This window comes from Neopelma chrysocephalum, unplaced genomic scaffold (assembly GCF_003984885.1).
Source record: "Neopelma chrysocephalum unplaced genomic scaffold, ASM398488v2 Primary Assembly neopelma1_96814, whole genome shotgun sequence".
Classification (NCBI taxonomy): Eukaryota; Metazoa; Chordata; class Aves; order Passeriformes; family Pipridae; genus Neopelma; species Neopelma chrysocephalum.
The window spans coordinates 237,843-256,715 of NW_020925458.1; the positions used below are offsets into that span (position 1 = coordinate 237,843).

The 18,873-nt window shown below is 41.6% G+C and overlaps 1 protein-coding gene across 3 annotated transcripts in view; it reads left to right on the forward strand.

Annotated features, from left to right (window-relative positions):
• The window catches only part of KANK1 (KN motif and ankyrin repeat domains 1), a 122,110-nt gene that overhangs the window by 53,612 nt on the left and 49,625 nt on the right, over window positions 1-18,873 (forward strand). For 2 of the 3 annotated variants that reach the window (XM_027709582.1, XM_027709581.1), the window contains exon 3: window positions 17,254-17,370. In XM_027709582.1, the coding sequence (XP_027565383.1) occupies window positions 17,334-17,370 (37 nt within the window). In that variant the 5' untranslated portion in view covers window positions 17,254-17,333. Of the gene's footprint in view, window positions 1-17,253; window positions 17,371-18,110; window positions 18,166-18,873 lie in introns of those variants that run through there. The other variant, XM_027709584.1, reaches the window with a different exon arrangement.

Sequence of the window (18,873 nt, forward strand, 5' to 3'; positions counted from 1 at the left end):
TTTTAAGTGTTGTGGTTTGAAGTTAAAAGTGAATTTTTGCTGCCATTAATCACTGTTTTAATGCTGAAGAGGGTGACATGGTAAACATTTTGTGAGGTCACTTTCTTGAACTGTGAAACTTTGTTTAAAAAGAAAAAAAGCTAATTTTTATAGAAAGTGCGATCACCATTGGGTGCTTTGGACATAACTTTTGTTCTTGTGGAAACAATTGTTTGTTCTGAAATACTCTGCTCTGGTACTCTGAAATCTCACTCTGAGATGCAATTTTTCTTTGGGGTCAGGTTTTTCCAAGTTCCTTTATACACAGACAAGGCTGTGCAGCTGCCACTTGGTGATATCACGTAGAACTGCAAGTGCATTGTGGAGAGTGTGTCCCATTTGTGGAGAGAAGATGGCGTTCAGTAGCCTGACAGGATTTTGTTAAGATGAGCTCTAATCAGTACTGCATTGTGCAGCAGTTTGTATTGGCAAGACCAGTGCTTCTCAGTGCTGTAAAGAGCTCAAGAATCTGTCATCTTCCTCACAGGTGATAATACAGATGAGTACAGTGAATCACTGAACACGTTTTCCTACAGTACTTTGCTCTGCATAATGAACGGATGAAACTAAAAATGTTTCTGAAGGACTGTTCAAGTATCTTTGTGCCGCTTGTTGTGTCTCTGATTTTATTTTGTCCTCATTTCAGACAGAGGCAAACAGATTAATGTCTAATTTCTAAGTAAGTATAAAATGCAGCCTGCAATATTTACTTTTCTGGAACTAAGGCCTTGAAAGTTGTTCCCAGGGAAAAATTAATTATGTCTTTAGACAGCAGTTGTCTCTTTCCATCATGAGTCAACTCTAACTTTCAGTATTTATCAACACTTTTTAATACAATGAAATTTATACTTACAGATAATATTCGTATGCATAGAGTAGCAGTGTTTCCTAGGGATTTTTTATTTTTAAAATGTGTTATCATCGTTGCAGCTTTGAATGCTATTTTGTTATTGCAGCAAGGTAAATACATACTAATCTCACGTCTTCTGGGAGGGGCTGGATGGTGTCTTCACAGGTCTAGAGAGTATAGGGAGCAATTTCTGCTGTTCTGTCCCACCTTGCCTCAACAACCTGCGTGCTGCTGAGAATGAACAAAATGTTCTCCCCATGGTCGCATTCCTTCTGCCACTATTCACTGCTGCAAGTCAATAAAACAAAGTGGAATTTCTTAGAGCTGCCTTTTTTTTTTTTTTTGAAAACCTGTAATGCTTTTTGCTTTGCAAGTAAAGAACTGCTGACGCCAAATGTTACATGTCTCCAGGTTTTGCCTTCCCACGTATTTGCTAATTGGCACTTCTGGGAAGGATTGTTTCTGCAGCTTCTTTTGAGCATAGCAGCCGCATGTAAAATCTTTCAGGAGCGGCAATGGTGGAGCCACATTCACATGCACAGCAGTGTTTATTTCGATATGAGCTAAAAACTGCCCAACTCCAAAATACACTGGCCATAAGGGAGCACCACCAGAGCAACTGTAGGTCACCTTATATAGGGAGTCAGGGTTTATGTGTCTGCCCTGCAGCAAGGCCAGCTACCTCAAGCTCTCAGCAGAGAGAAGTAAGCACCATGAAGAGCAGTGCATTTGTGGGTGTCACTGAGCTGATGGGAGATAATGGTGGGAGGCACTTTGAAAATTGATGCATTTCTATAGCTCTTGTGTGAAAGGCCAACTCCTACTTGAGACAAAAATCCCATTAGTTATGCAACAAGAAATCTTGCTGTTAACACTGATGCTAAGAAATTTGTTTTGACTGCTTTTTATGCTACTCCTTTCCCTGCACCTGGGAGCAGACTAGATCACATCTCTTGCAGCTTGGGAAGTCCCTGCTGTAATTTGATTATCAGCAGTTCTCTGAGTAAGCTTTGAAAGTTCTTTGCTGCTTCTGCAAGTCCTGGATGAGCTCCGTAAGGAAAATGAAGGACCAAATACCTCTTGAAGATCTGCAGTTTACTTTTTGTAGCTACTAAGTTAACATTTTCTGTTTCTATCACACTTTTTCAAGAAGGTGTTCTGGTATCTGAGTTATAATACAAGGTGACTTTGTTGTGTTACTCTGAAGCTCCCACCTATTTCTAAAAAAAACCCAACCAAAACAGCCAACCACTACAAATTTTGGCAGTAATCTAGTACCTAGTTACTATTCTAAAGCAATTGTTTATGTGTGATTTATGCACCAAAATATACCATGATTCTCTTAAAACTAGCTGAAAGCTGGTTCTACTTAAGCAAATAGATGTATGCAAAATTTTGGGGCTTTATGCTGCAGCTACTTCAGCTAAGGATGAAGTATGCAATCATCTGTTTCTTTATTCCCTCTCAGCCGTGAGCATAGTTCACAGTGAAGAATGTGGTGTGACTTGGCATATCAATTTGAGAGGTGCATGGTGCCCAGTAAAGCTTGACCAACTGTCCACATTTAACATTTAACATTTGCTTTCCTAATTTTGGTGGGAGTCGAGACAATGTAAACTGAAGAAGTTTCCATAGGAGTTTTGATTTTTAAGTGCCATTTACCTTTTTTAAAATTGGCCCTTTAAGAGCATGCCTTACTTGACAGTTGATGATGAAAATAGTGCTCATCTATGTGTCCTTAAAGGATCACGTGCCTGAGCTATCATATGATGAATTTTAGCTATATTTACAAGGAAATTATTGCTGGTTTTCACTCTTTAAGAACTTCATTTCAATGTGTGACCTAGCTAGCCTTTTCTTTCTTGGAAAGGTCTTATTTTCATAGCAATCATTGTTCAGCGTAATGGCAGCAGGTAAGAATCATACCAATGTCCTCAGATAACTGAAAATAACTTTCATCTGGTTTTGTATTTTTTCCCAATTATAAATATGCTGTAAAATAATTATTATATTGCAAGAATAAGCACTTGAATTGTAATTGTGACATACATAAGTATAATCTGCTTCTTAAATCAGAGTTTTAAAATAATAATAATAATAATAATAACAGTAATTCATGGAGCGTTCAGCATTTCAGTTCTTAAGGTTTGTCTTCTGCAAACTTTGTCTTAGCATTGTTTGCCTGATATTTCTTCTCTCTTCTCCTTACACTTCTCTGGTGAAGCAGATGCCCCTTTTACTATGTTGGAAATATTGTTGACCTGTTTACAAGCAAGTATTTTGTACTGCTAATTCTGTTCTGGTAGAGGTAAGCTGTAGCAGTTCTTGTACCTGTACTTGTGTAGTCTCTGAAAATCAGATCATGTTCTTCTCAACAAGGTGTTTTCTTGGTTTAAACGATTGCAGAAAGCTTCCACCTTAATGGCAGCCTTCCTCCCTGAAAGAGGAACTGCTTCTCTAAGTAGGGAAATGGAGAATATTTCTAAATACTATGCAATCTAATATCTTAAATCTTTTATTTACTGTATTGCTCAATGGCAAAGGGATATGCCATATGTGTAAATATGTAGATACAAGACGTGATGGCATTTAAAAATAGGAAATGGAAAATGAAATGCTTACTTAAGGAAAATTTTGCCTGCTTACACCTTTTCAGCTTTTGAAACTTCACTGCAGGCTAACATCAGCACGCTGCCTTCATTTTAATTGTCTTGGCAACATTTTGATACTGGTTGCACATTTTCAGAAAGAAAGGGCAAAACATGGATTAATCATTTGCAATAAATGTGCCCACAGAATTTCAGCTGTAACTTCTGTGGTTGCTTTTGTTATTGTAGTGAGAAGAGGGAAAAAAAGCCATTCCAGTATAGCAGAGAGGAGCAAAAAGTAAACGTTAGTTTATCATATGGTGATTAAATAGCTTTAGAAACTTAAGAAGTTAAAAGCAGGAGGAGGGTCTTTCTTTAATCCTGTCATGCAGTGCTGCTTTGTTACAGTTTTGGTTGTCTATTGTATTCCCTTGCAGTAAAAAAGTACAGAAGTGTAACAATTCCCATTGCTTGCTTTTTGGCACTGGACCTGTTGCTCCCAGGAATGGGAGCAGGTGAAAATTAGGGCTGATTAGCCCAAATGAGGTGCATATATCCTTGGTGACAGAACAGTGAAAATAAAGTAGTTCCTCCAAATAAGTATGCTGGGGAAAATGAACTTCAGCACTTCTAAGAAAAAGACTAGGGAGAGAACATCTGTTGTAACAGTGCTGTCCCATAAAAACTTTTCTCAAGATTTAAAATCACTAAAATATTATCTGTATTGCTAAAAAGGGCTATTTTTAGACTTGTTAAGGAAATTACAGTGGCTGCAGAAGGGACCCTTAAGTTTTGCTCTGACCCAGAAAACCAGAATCTAAATCTTAAAAACTTTTCTTTTTTTATCGGACTGCGTCAGACCTTGTTCAAATTCAGCTACCCTCTTCTGGATTATGCATGGAATGAGGGAAAAGGAGGACAGGTATAAATAAATTGTGTATTTTCTGTTTTGCAGTTCTTCCAAGAAGACAGATGGATGTGCTTTTAGCTCTGTATTGTTTTGTTTACTGTGGCCAGGTGTTTATCACATATCTGTGGGCACTGGGGCTGGGGAGAGCTCAAAATACAGCTTAGCTTCCCGGGGAAGTGGGATGTGCATAGGAATCATCTAAACAAAAGAAGTGCCCCTCTGCTAGGACCTTTGTAGTATGGTTTGAGGAGGGCATTGATAATTGTGCAGCAGCTTATTCTGCTCTCCAGATAATGTGAGTGAATATGAAAGCCGTTCTTTTGGTACTAAGAACATCTGAATTAGTTTTATATGCACATAGTTTCCTGCTTAGGAATTGCTTTCTGTGAAGAAAGAGATCACATTGAAGATGCATTGTTTCATTGACAGTCCTGCTGTGTTGCTCTTCAGAGCAACAAGTTCTTGCGTTCCTTTTTTTCCTGGAATTTGGTTCATTGTGCAAGACACATTGCCGTCTGTTTGTCTGTTTGCTCACACGGTGACTGATAAAGATACATCTTATTTTGCTATTTCTTTATTAATGTTCTGCTATTTAATAATAGATCATTTGAAAAGACTTTAAAGGTAACTTATTTATGGCTTGCTGTAGAAAGGAATTGGTTTTGCAGTTTGTGCTGGACTCAATCCACAGAGTTATAAGAAGGTGAGTTTCACATCCATACATCATTTGGGGAATTACAAATTAGATTCTAACTTAACGTGCTCTGTAAGATCTAGATGGCTCCTTCTCTGTAGAGTGTATCGGCTCGTGTCAGCGCTGAGATGTAGTTTTGGCTGACTGACAATGTGAATGAAAGCTGAGTTTATTGGGATGTGACTGACAGGTGCAGAAATGAGTGTCAGCACTGCCGGACTCAACACTGCACATGGCAGTCATACCACACACATCTCAACAGCTGGATCCCCACTTGCTTATCAGCACCTCTCCTTCCTGGCGCTCTGTGGCAGAGCAGTGGTGTGCCTCATGCCAGCAACCAGATGCAGGGCCTTAGAATAGAATTTTCAGGTAACGTACATAATTCACCAAGTTTTAAGTACTGTCTCCCTAAGGTGAAAATTTCTTGTGCAGTAAGTTGATGGGCACACACTGGCACTCTCAGATCTTGCCACTATACATCTGTTTTAAAAAGATAGGAACTGTGAGCATGAGAAGATGCTGTGAATAATTAATACAAGTGTTAGCTCATCTTCTCACTGAGAAGGAGGAAGACAGGTTATGTGAACTCTGTGCTGACTTAAATTACTTGGATTAAGTGACAAAGTCCGTGAGCATTAGAACAGATTGTTTTAATGTTGGTTTGACTAGGCGGCAGAGAGGAACACCGCCTGTGAGGGACAAGTGTGTTGCCTCAACTTGTGGTCCCCTCCTTTGGGTGGGTAAATTCTCTGCAGGTGGCCACATGCAGTTTTTGGTCCTATGCAATGCAGAGGCTGTGTGGCACTTGTCTGACAAGCCGACAAGGCTTTCTTCATGAGCTGATGAGCAGGAAGAGTCTGGAGATACCCGGCTATCCTGGCGCCGCCATGCTCTGCTGCAGGTGCTGCCTCGTGGTCTCCAGTTGATTCATGCCAGCTCCAAATCAAAGTGCTGGCAAGGTTTGGTGACCCTTTTCATGCTCACTTACGAGAGGCCGTGGGTGTGGTGGAGTGGCTGGCAGGTTTTTGCTGCTGTGATACCCCATCTCCCTCTTGCCAGAGTGTGCAGGCTTGCAGTCCATAGACTGTGGTGTAGAGATATGGAGGCTTTGGAGGCAGGACCAGAGAAACCTGCTCATGCCGGGATCAATGTGAAAAGCCTCACAAGAGAGGGTTGTGGCTGAGGGAGGAGGCAAGAAAAATTGTGCACATGCTAGCTGTTCTTGAGGGATGTGGTGTGATGGGGTAGGAAGGTAGAGCAGTCTGGAGGATGTCTGGAGTGTGTTCCCTGGCCAAGCTGAAGCTGTGGGGTTGTGGTCCCAGTCCAGCGGGAAGGTTGTGGTAAGTGGGGTTCCCCTGCATATCTGAAGGGCCAAATCAACTTAAAGGGAAGTGTGCCTGTGTTAATATTGAGGCTGTAGTTACAGTCTAGCACTTGGGGATGGATGTTGGCAGTGTGTGCTATAGAGTTTAATGGAGAGTAGGTGTTCACAGTCCTCTGTTGTAAACTGTGATAGATGAAAAGTGAGAGCCCAACCCTTGCAATATTGTCTTCTTGCCCCTAGAATTTTCCACTTTCACTGTGGAAAAAGCCTATAATTTCTCTGTTCATGTAAAGTTGATACCCACGTCCACAGTACCCTTATTAGTAGTACAAAAAGCAAAAGATATACCAGGATTTGGATATTATTGTGGGGAAGGAAGCAGCATTTAGGGCTAGATGAGGACAAAGCTGATCTGGTGAAGCTGTCTCAGGCAAAGATATACCTTCAGATGGGGTCACCACTGAATAGTTATATGGGTAAATGCTGCTAGACAAAACTCTTTGAACTTGCCAACTGTCCCCTATCATCGCCCTTTTGTCATATCCGATTTATGGTTGCTCTGTATGTATAGCATGTATAGCATGCTATGTATAGCATCTCAGACCTAAAATCAGAAAAAGAGATAGACTGAGATTTGGCCGTCTGCCTTTAAATATGTTTCATGCTTATGCTACTATGTATGAAATGTCACCAAAGACTAAATACTTAGACGCTTTATAGAAGAGTTAAATTTGTCTGTTTACCAGAGTTTGTGCCTTAAAATCCTTGCAGCTTATCTTAGATGCAAAGTCTAAATGAGATCACAGTGCATTCCATAAACCGTTTATAAACATCCTTGATTGGTTTGGTCATCTCAGCCTTCAACTTTATCTGCCTTTAAATTCACTTTAAATAAGTGAATTAATTTTAAAGTACTGGGATCTGCTATGTGTTTTTACACCTGTTGTTCAGCTTCTAATGTTTAAAGATAGAGTGAAAATGATGCTGTATTTTGTCCTGCCCCACTGAGTGAACAGATGTGATGGGCAGTTTATGTACATGCTACAGAGGAGAAGGTGGAAATGCTTCTTGTCCCAAGCAGAACAATTCCAGGGTTGTCAGCACTGGGAGGCAGCTGGCACTCATGCATCATCCCCAACGTGCATTTGTTCCTCTCCTAACTTTTTGGAAGCCTTTTCATTTTGTTGTTGGTGCTGGACTTCAGTCTTTGGATGAAGTCTCATCTCTCCTGCTTTTCCACAAAAAAAAATGTGAATAACCCAGTTGCATCCTTTGGGCTCCCTGTCACAGCAAGCATTACAACCCATAGCAATATCATACTGGCTTGAGTTCTTGTACTTTCATGTGACTCATTATTCACTTGCATAAACAAAAGGGAGTGTCTTCTACGTCACCCATTAGGAATTTCAGGTATAAAAAAAAGCTTGTTTTTTTCCTACCTTGGATTGTGTTTCTTTTTCTAGTTGATTTCCCCCCCCCCAATATAAACAGGAATTGGTTTCTGAGTTGCAAAACCATGCAACCTTCTGAAGCTTTTTTTAATTCTGTAATGTAACATGATGACAGTGATGTTGTCAGGAATTATTTCCAAAAGAGATGGGTGGTCTGAAATGCTTGCAGGGTGTGAGGGACTTTGCAGCACTGTTTCATAGGTGTCATCCAAACATACCTGTCCCTGTTTAGGCTCACAGCCTGTAAGCAAAAATCATGATCTTGCATATTAGACAAGGGCCACCAAGTCATCACACTGGAGAAAGCAAGAAGATTTTAGCCCAGTTCTATATAGGTGGAGTGTTCTCCTTATCACGAGTGACAAAAGCAGGCCAACTATGATGTACAGAATCTGTGCAAAAACTTCCTTTTACCAATGAATGTTGAACCTGATACTGAGAAATAGCAAGAGCTGCTACTCCTGGCTGACAGTGAATCTGCTGCATCTCAGAGAACAGCTATGGTTACTAAAAGTCCATTAGGCTGACCTGATGTCTTTTGGGTGAGCTGTGTCCAATTTCTGGTGTATACTAGGGAAAGCTGCTTGTGCTACAGGTAAGGTCTGTTTTGGCTTCACTTGCTCAACAAAAATCGCTAGAACTGAGATTTTTCTTTCCCTGTATTAGCTGGTTGTTAGAGCCAAGCTTGGTTACACTGAGAAAAATATTGAATGTACTTTACCCCACTTTGTAAGATCATTCTTGCAGGCAACTTTTTAGTAAGATGATGTTCATGACAATGGTCTTCCACATGGTGAATATACATGGAAGAGTACAAAAAGGGCAAGTAAAATGATTTGGAAAATGGAGTTGCCTACGAGCTGGGAAAGAACATTAAGGTTTATAAAATCACAAAGGGTGTAGATAAGCTGAATCTGCACTGATTTTCACTAAGCCCTGCAATGCAAGAATTTGGTTGCAGTAAAATTTGTCAGACATCAGTTTAAAACAAAAAAAGTACGCAGTGGATATTGACAGCTTGGGACTTCCTGCCCCAGAAGGCAGCAGAGGCAGGTGGCTTCAGCAGGGTCAGAAAGAGGCTAGTCAAATCCACAGGTAATTTATGTGGATATTAAAATGACATAATAAGGACATACCTTTAAATATTCCCAATCCAATCATTGTTGATGCTGGGAGAACACAGAAGCATGGACACATCATCAGACATGTGTACTCTCCTTAAATGGTATCTCTTGTTGCCAGTATTGAAAACAACGTAAGTCTAGGTGGATCATTTGTCTGGCTCCACAGAATGCTTGTATGTTTGTTTCTGCTGGGTCCTATTTTGAAATCCTTTCCCGTTTCTTGGTACCAACAAGCCAATGAGTGATTTGTGTAGGACACCGATTTCTCTTCTGGATCCGTCAGACACAGATAGGATTAACTCCATGTGGAAGGGAAACTAAAATCCAGCAGAGCACTTCTGCCATTGCTAGCAAATGTGACAAAGCAATGTGTGAAGAAATTCAGAAAATTGCTGGGTTATTTAGAGTAGCTAGAAGGATCTGGTGCCTTTGAAAGATTTTCATATATGTCCATTTTCTGAGGCATTTTCTGTAGTGAAAGTTGCCCAGTAAACCCAGTTCCTGTCCAGTAGATAGGTGGCTTGGGAGAGTGAAGTAGAAGCTTTGTAGAAGCTCAGCTCAGGAGATGAGAAGACTATTTTCAAGTATGCAGAAGAAAACCCCTCAGACCCCTACATTACTGAAGGTTGTACATTTATTCTCTGCTTGCAGAAAGAACAAGGTAGGCAGCTTCATGCAAGTCTGCTTAAGATGGGGGTGGAGGGACTGGGGGAGAGGACAGTTGAGGACATTCCCATGAAAGTCACTAATGTTTAAGTCCAACCTAACTTGAAAATTGGAGCCTGGCATTACAGTATTTAGGAGTTTAGGGTTCAAAAGCAACAAAGCTCAGCATTGGGTCTGACTTTTTTTTGTTGTGTTTTGGCAGAAGGGAAGCATGTGCCCTGGCTGGGAGCATACTGACTGTTCTTTACTTCAGCTTGCTGACTCAGGTCCCAGAGTTTCTGAGCCATCACTCTCTTCTTAACAGAGCTTAGCTCAGCTTTTGCCTGGAGCTCTGCTGTAAAAAAAGACCTTTTACAGGCCAGTGCCATAAGTGGAGGGAGTGAGGAAGGCAGGCAGGTAAATTAATGCTGACCGTAGCCATATCTTGTTAATTAACTTGCTTGTTGAAAGGATTTACAAGGCTTCTTTTGCTCTCATCATGCAGATTCTGCAGAAAAAAAAACATAGTGAGAGGTGGCTTGTTTTGGTTGATTGCTTAAATACAGTCTGAAATAAATTGCCTGTCATATTGCTTATAGTGAGAATCGTCTCTGTATCATCTCTGTAATAGCAAGACTGAATCACAAGTGACTGCTGCCTGAGAGATGCTGAAGGAAACACTGTCCCAAGGAGTTTTTACTTCTGCATTTTAGGGTGGCCTAGACAAACAGCCTGTGCTACTGATTTATTTTGTTCAGTTAGTGAGTCTTTAGCAGAAACTTGCATAGTTTTGCATCTGATTTGGCTGCAACATTAAAAAGACATTTGCTTTAGAAAGTATGTGAATGGATGAATTGTTACATAGTTAAATAATTAAGTGAAATTTAAAATCATTCACAGTTCACCCTTATCTCAAAGTTGATTACTCTGTGACTGACCTGAAAAAATCCTCATATGCCTGCATTCTTACTTGATTTTTTACCTTTAATTCTAAAAAAGCACATATCAAAAAAGATATTTCTCCCTTACAAATGTTGTCTCTCAGTTTATTGGCTACTTGTTTTGAGAAGTGTAAAGATAAGAGGAACACAACCACAGGAGGGGTAAGATTGAAAAGAAAGCATCGGTGAGATACTGTCATTATCCCAGGGTAGATATCAACCGCAGAGCAACTCCCCCCATACTTTCTTTTTTGCTGTTGTTGGCTTCAGCCCTTCTTCATTTAAATTGCACCTGGTATATTTGGTTGACTGTACAAATTAGGTTGCAGACATTCCTGTTTCCTGTAGAGAAGCACAAGTTTGGAAAATGCTTGCCACTCTAGCAGGAGCAGGAGGAGGGATTCCCAGTACCAGTTTCTTCTTGCAGGTAGAGAAATTACCATCCGTGTGCTTGGATGGGTTTTGCATGCATCTTGGCTCTTGTTTGCAAATGTTATCAGTGTCTTGCAGAATGAAACTGGGCAAGTTCTACTGCCAGGACGACCCACATGTGAGCATGAAGTCTGAGGCAGAAGTCTTGTTGCACTAATGTATAATAGGAATGGAGCAGTACCAGTTCTTCTTGAGTGTTGCATCTCATAGGTCGACTTGCTCTGTCAAGCCCCTCTGTCCTAGACCTGCTTAATCACTGCTTTACACTTGCTGGACAGGATTGCAGAGCTGGTTTCTCTCCTGGGACCATCCCCTGACTGAATCCGTCTGAACAATTAGGAGTCAGTACCTTTGAATCCTTCACAGTTCCACCCCACAATGCTCTCACTTTTAGTCCAGATCTTAAGCAATGGAATCTTAGTGTCTGAGCCATAGTCACCCTGTCAGTGGTTCAAGATATCTTCAGATCTAGAGCTTGTGTTGAGTGGTTGACATGACTGTTTACTCTGAAAAGTCTGTGCGTGCCATGAGAAAAAAAGAAGTTAAATGCATATCTACTTAGCCTAAAGCCTTGTTGCCTGAGAAGCCAAAGCCTGTCTTCTTAAATCCCACAAACAACTGTGTGTTCATCACCATTTCCCACATGTGACTGCAGCTTCTGGACAGAAGGACTGTCATGATTGCTTTTCTGGGTTAAGAGCTGAGTTATATTTCTCTTCTAATTACTGTCTTGCCAACATGCCGTTCCAAAACTGCTCTTAGAAAACCTCAGCTGTTTTCTCTCTCTTAAGTATGTCTTGGAAACATCACATTAAAGTGTGAGACTGGATTTTCTGCAAGGTCTGTGCCTCTTAAGGCTACATCTGTGCTGTGTGGATGCCAGAACTGATGTATTTATACTCAGATACTTCTGGTGCTGAAACACTAGCACCTGACACAGTGACCTGACAATATGAAGCACAAAGGAGGAGTAGGATTCTTGTCTCTTGTGACTTGGACAGGATTAGGACATTGTCTTTATGTTTTGCCTAAAAAATCACCATTCTGGAAAAACCTGTAAAAGCTGGGGTGTCATGAAAGTTTGTAGAAACTGAGGATCATGTGTGTTTAAGGTTTCTGCTATTGAACCTCAGGGCAGAAGAGAGTTTGAATATCTAATTCAAAACACTTTAAACAACTGCTTCATTGAGCAATAACTTGTCATATAGCTAGTCTCTGCTTGTTTTGCATTTGCCCTAGAATCTGTAAATCACAGTATTCACAGTCAGGCATGGGGTGAATGTAAAAACACATGGGCAGAAAGTTGAAGAGTTGGGAATGGAATATCACAGAATCACAGAAGATGCTGAGTTGGAAGGGACCCCTACGGATCATCAAGTCCAACTCCTAGCCCTGCACAGGACCATGCCCAAAAGTCACACCATGTGCCTGAGAGTATCATCAAATGCTTCTTGAACTCTGTCAGGCTTGCTGCTGTGACCGCTTTCCTGTTCCAGCATCCACAGCTACCCCCTGGGTGAAGAACCCTTTTCTAATATCCAACATAAATCTCCCATGACACAGCTTCAGGCCATTCCCTTGGGTTCTGTCACTGATCACCACAGAGAAGAGATCAGTGCCTGCCCCTCCTCTTCCCCTCACAAGGAAGTTGGAGACTGCAATGAGGTCTCCCCTCAGTCTCCTCTTGTCCAGGCTGAACACACCAAGTGACCTCAGCCACTCCTCATACAGCCTCCCCTCAAGGCCCTTCACTGTCTCTATTGCTCTCCTTTGCACACTTTCTAATAGATCAATATCTTTCTTATATTGTGGTGCCCAAAACTGCACACAATATTCAAGGTGAGGCCACCCCAGTGCAGAGCAGAGCGGGACAATCCCCTCCCTCGACCGGCTGGTGATGCTTTGCCTGATGCCCTCCAGGACACAGTTGGCCCTCCTGGCTGCCAGGGCACTGCTGACTCAGATTCAACTTGCCATTGACCAGGACCCCCGGGTCCCTTTCCATGGCACTGCTTTCCAGCATCTCATTCCCCAGTCAGTATGTATATCCAGGGTTGCCTCATCTCAGGTGCAGAATGCAGCACTTTCCCCTGTTTAACTTCATATGGTTGGTGATTGCCCAGTCCACTAATTTGTCTTGGTCTCTCTGCGGAGCCTCCCTGCCTTTGAGGGAGTCAACAGCTCCTCCCAGTTTTGTGTCACCTGCAAGCTTGCTTAGTATCCCTTCCAGTCCTGCATCCACATCATTTATAAAGATGTTGAAGAGCACAGGGCCTAAGATAGAGCCCTGTGGAATCCCACTAGTGACAGATCACCAGTCTGATGTCACCCTATTCACTATTACCCTCCGTATCTGACCTGTGAGCCGATTGCTCACCCACCATGGGATGTGTTTATTCAGCTGTGTGCTGGACATTTTGTCCAGAAGGATCCTGTGAGAGACAGTATCAACAGCTTTACTGAAATCCAAAAGCCATCAAGGCTTCCCTTGATCAACAAGGGAACAAGGGTTATCTTGTCATAGAAGGAAATCCGGTTTGATAAGCATTACTTTCCTCTCATGAAGCCATGCTGGCTGTGACTGATGACTGCATTATCTTTCAGATGTTTTTAATACTTCCAGAATAATCTTCTCTATAACTTTCCCAGGCACTGAAGTGAGACTGACAGGCCTGTAGTTTCCAGGGCCCTCCTTCTTGAAAACCAGGACAATGTTCACCCGCTTCCAGTCATCTGGGACCTCTCCAGATTCCCAAGACTGCTCAAAAAGTTTTGCAATGACATCAGCCAACTCTTTGTGGCTTCTTGGATGAATCCTATCAGACCCCACAGATTTTTAGGGATCCACCTGGAGCAGCAGATCCCACACAATTTCAGGGTCAGCTGAGAGTTGATCATTCTCACAGTCATGATCCTCCAGCTCAGGGCATGAGACCCCCTTGGTCTGTCATCTGTGTTGAAGACAGACATAAAGAAAGCACTAAACACCTCTGCCTTGTCTCTGTCCCTCTTTGGGAGATACCATCCTCATCCTGGAATGGGCCAATGATATTTCTATACTGGTCATTAATGTATTTGAAAAAACTCTTTTCATTGTCTCCCACATTTCTGACCAGCTACAACTCCAGTTGGGCTTTGGCCACACGAATTTTCTCCCTACAACAGCAAGTAGCATCTCTGAATTCTTCCCATATAAGCGATATATAAGCTTATATGTATAAAAATATATAATATATAAGAGCATATAAGCTCCTTTACTAATCTTCTTTTCTAAGATGTCTCTACTGGAGAATACAGTTTGCTGTAGAGCAGGCTAAGTCTTTCTTCTCTGTGTATTCTAGCTGGCTTCTGGTATTGTCCTGCACCTCACCCACACATGAAAGACTTCTGTCCAAGTGCAGCTACTGGGGTGTGTGTTGCTAGGAATTACACATGACACCTTTCTAAAAATGATCATGTATGTGTTAGTGCAATTTCAGAAATTTAGTTCCCAGTGTATTATTGTGGCTCAAAACAGTCTGAATTCCCTTCCTCCGTGCGTCTGCTGAGCTAGATCAGACTTCTTCTGTAAAGGGCAGATTGTCAATTCTGGTTACATTTAATTAAAAAAAAAACAAAAAACCACCAAATCAATTCTTCCACTTAGCTGGCAAATTATTACATCCTAATTAGATCTTACGTTTTTGGTTTGTTTTTTTTTCTTTTCTCCTATCTATTGAACTGAATTTGCCTCCTGAATTATTTTATTAATCCTCATTTAAGCTCAGAAGCATCATTATTTTAACTAAAAGTGAGTTTGCTTGAGGTACTTAAGCCTGATTAGCTTCAAAACTAGTAGAAGTGTACACATAAGCGAGTTTGTACCAGGTCAATTACATCTCTTTAAGTCACAACAAAATGTAGGTCTTAGGCCCTGTTTTGGCTTTCAGCAGTGTCTCTATTAACTTAATGTCAATTCTCACCTCAATTATATTTGCTTTTTGCTATTAGGAAGCTCTCTTCATGTGTGCCCATGAATGCTGACTAGTGTTTGTAACAGTTTTTGTTTCAAACCCATGAGGAGTTTCCAGGCACACCATAGTCAGGGCTCATTTTTATCATTGACACACTCATAATTTGGGATTGCACTGGACCTGAAAGAGGTGGGTCCCCCCCAGGGTCCCCTCCCACTCATCTGCCTGTACCCATCCCTGGGTGCATGCTCTCAGGTCTCCCCTTGTACAATGCATATAAGGGAAGCACACCTTTTACAGTGCTACTGAGAAAGCACAGAGCTGTGATGAACAAATTAGGAGTAAATTAATTCAGTTGTCTTTACCTTTGGGTGCATTGCTGGTAGAGTCTGACACAGTGGCTGTTCTGAGAAACTTGACATGGAGATGGACGATAATTTTTCAGTAAGCATGTATTATGGCTCAGTAAAAATTGCCTGTCTTCAACTTAAAGCATAACTTTATATTCTGATGGCAGCGGCTGAGGTGGGAGTGATGCTTTAAAATTTCTCCCTTTGAAAGGAAGTGGTTAATATTTTCCTAAAAGCTCACAAATTTAAAACTTCTATCCTGGCTGCAAACTCTGCCAGCAACGTGTTTTTCTATTTTTTTCTTGCCGTGCTTCATTGTTTCAGAAATCTGATAACTATTGTTATGCCTGGACTCTTGTGATGGGCATCTGCATCATGGCCTGTGGTGGTATTTTGTTGTTTGTAGCCTTTTGCTTGTACAGTCTTTCTGGCAGCTTCATGTCCTGCCCTCCACTGAACAAGAGATCATAAAGTTAAGGGTATATGGCAGAGCTAGTGGAGGAGGAGTTACAGTGAAAGTCTTTCTGCATTCTTGGAAAACTGATGTCAGGATTGTACTAAAATTAAAGGGATTTGTGCTTGTGTTCCTTGAAGGGGGAAACAAAGCTGTATTAGCTTGTGTGATGGAGCTCTATCAGTTTTAATAGACAGCTAGTTTCTCTATCACTCAGTCTAGCTTTGACTCAAATCCACATGGTCCTTGCACTCATTAATTTCTCAATTTTTCTTTTCCTTTGCTAATCTGCTTAGCTTTTAAATACTTCCATGCACATACTGTCAGACCCAAATCCAATATGATTGGAAAAATGTGACTGGTTTGTTGAGGAGCTGTCAGCCCAAGTCAGACAGGGGTCAGCAAAGCAGGGCGATCTTCACACACCTAAGCTCCACCTATCTGAGTCAACAAAATGAAATGCTGTTTGAACTTTAGAAAACTTGAAGAGAAAGAATCTCTGCAGCCCCAGATGAGTCAGATCTGTTGCTCTGAGGATGAGGATTGTGATCAGGCTGCCCCCATGGTGGGCAGGGAAGGAGGAACAGGAGCCCTGTTGCAGAGCAAACGAGGCTAGCTTTGCAGAGCCAGCCAGCAGGCAACTAGCCACAAAACTGCTGTCTTACCTTCTGCCTCTCACTTGGCTTCTGCTCAGCAGCCACCCACCCAGGGCATCAGCATCCTTTTTCTGTACCCACAGCCTGAGCTTCAGACTTCTGAACCTGCCTCTCGATTCAGTCTGCCACATGTTGGAAGAAAACCTCACACCCAGAAAACCTGTTGCTGCTGGGACTTGCTTTGGAGAGGTCTTGAAGTCAGACACACACCATCCCTGACAGTGTCCGGGCCATCTCTGTCCCCCTACCCTGCCAACTCCCACAGAGTAGCTGTCAGTGTCTGGGTTTGTCAGGCAGTGGGATACATGTGCCTGCTCTGGCTGCCTCTGTGATGGGGTTCTTCTGCCCTCAGCTTCCCTGAGGGACAGCTGAGGTCAGAAATTACAACTTGTCCCCCACTCGCGGGTACAGCTCTTCTGTAGGTGCTCTTCACCTAAAAATCCTCTAACCCTGCCTAAGTAAGCTGCTGGGTAATCTAAAACTTTATATATGTGCCAGCAAATGTAAGGAAGCTGTGGTGGTACAGGAGGAGTTAGAGGCATGCTGCAAAAAGCTAAGGGCAGGTGAGAAAAAAAAAAATAAGGCCAATTGCAAATTCAGCTAGTTACATCCTCACTGAAGGCAGCTCTGGAGGCTGTCAGAGAACGTAGTTCAGCTTCAGTCATTAGGACAGCTGGAGGTTTGTGATAGCTAGGATGCTGATTAAGGGGAGCATGTTACTGCTTTGGTGAAGTTTGCACGGAAGATGAGACTTTAAACATTCAGAAATGCCTATTGCTTATTGTACCCAACTTCTTAAAACTGTATCTTTTTAACTGCTTTTTACTTGTCTATTCCAGGTTGCATGTCTGGTTGGACTTGATGCATGGCATTTGCATGACACCAAACAGCCTAGCTCTGGATGTATCACTGAGCAAACATGGCCTACCCAGCAAATACTAACGGCAGTGCTACAGGTAACTAAGCGGGAACACTTTCCTCCTTTGAATTATTAATTAAAAAAAAAAAGTCTAAAATTGTGAGAGCAGGAAAAGGAAGTAGTGGAAGTTTAAATACTAAAAACTAGTTTCCTGGTAGATCAGAGCCTTTCTGTTTCCCCCATCCCCTGCCCTGATAATCTTTTAAATATTTAAAGCATGGAAAGTTGTTTGGGGAGGCTTAAGGGCTGGCACTCAGTTATTCAGCATGCAGTGCTCTGCTCTCAAGGGCCTACACAGGCTTACTGCAGACTCTGGGAGGCCTAGGGCTTTGCTGCAGAGAGTCATGTGGTTGTTATCCTGTGTCTGTAATTAACTTGTGAGATTAACCACCTCTTACACATCAAATCTGCAGCCCTTCCTGGTCACCCTTACTGGCCAGTCTGATTTTTGTTGCTTGCTTGTCAACAAAGCATAAAAGCGTTTTTCAAGCAGTATCAAGAGGAGGTGTTCATTTCACTTTTTCATTATTTTTAAGAAGCTCCCAAAGTGGCTGTTTTGGTTGTGTGATACTCTGTGAAATAGATTGCTTGGCATGTTCAAAGGTTGCTGAGGACGACTGGCAGGTCAGGAGGGGGCAGAGATTGCAGAAAGACTGATAACAGCACAGCAGCAGTGTTACTCCTGTGCTTGTGTCAATATTTTCCTCTTCTGATTACTGCACAAACATAGTTTTAACCCACTAAAGCTGAGGCTGCTACAGTGGGATTACATGGAAAATTTCAAGTGCATGGCAGGAACTTGTGTATGCTCTTTTGAGACCTCCTAATGTAGGTATGATGGAAAATGGATTAATCAGTCAAGACTGGAGTGGTTTCGAGAACTTTGAATATCCTGGGAAGGGACATGACATATCTCTTTTATTATCCATGTAGACAGAAATGTCATCTATTTTTCCCCTCCTAAGGCTCATGTACTTGTGTTCAAATGCTACCTGCTAGATCATGACATACACATATTGAGATTTGGTTTATATGGTGGATTTTAGCACCAACCTCCTTTGCAAGTATGCTTTAGTATGGAGAGAAATATTAAGTTGCTCACTGTGCTTCCTGTAGAATTATTCTAATTAGAGTGTGGGATTAAAACTTTTTGTGTGCAGGAAATTTGAAATACGGAGTGTCATTATCTGCAATTTATGCAAAACAAGAAGTCTTTTTTAAAGGCTAGTGAAAATTACATTAAGTCATTGGAATTACTATTATCTGTTGATGATTTAACCATCAACAGATGGTTAAATTTACCACTCTTGTTAAATCTTGAGATGGCTGAAATAGGATATTTTCTATTTCCCTCCTCCACCCCCTTTTTATATAATTAGGCATATATAAGATAGAAACCATATCCTTTTGTAACCTTGTGTAATCCTTTTGAGAAGGCGGACTGCAAAACTTCTGCTGTGTGATTTGAGTGTAGCTGTTTGCTGCCTAAACCCCCCATGTAACTTGACTTTTCTTAGTAATATGCCTTTAACTGAAGTCA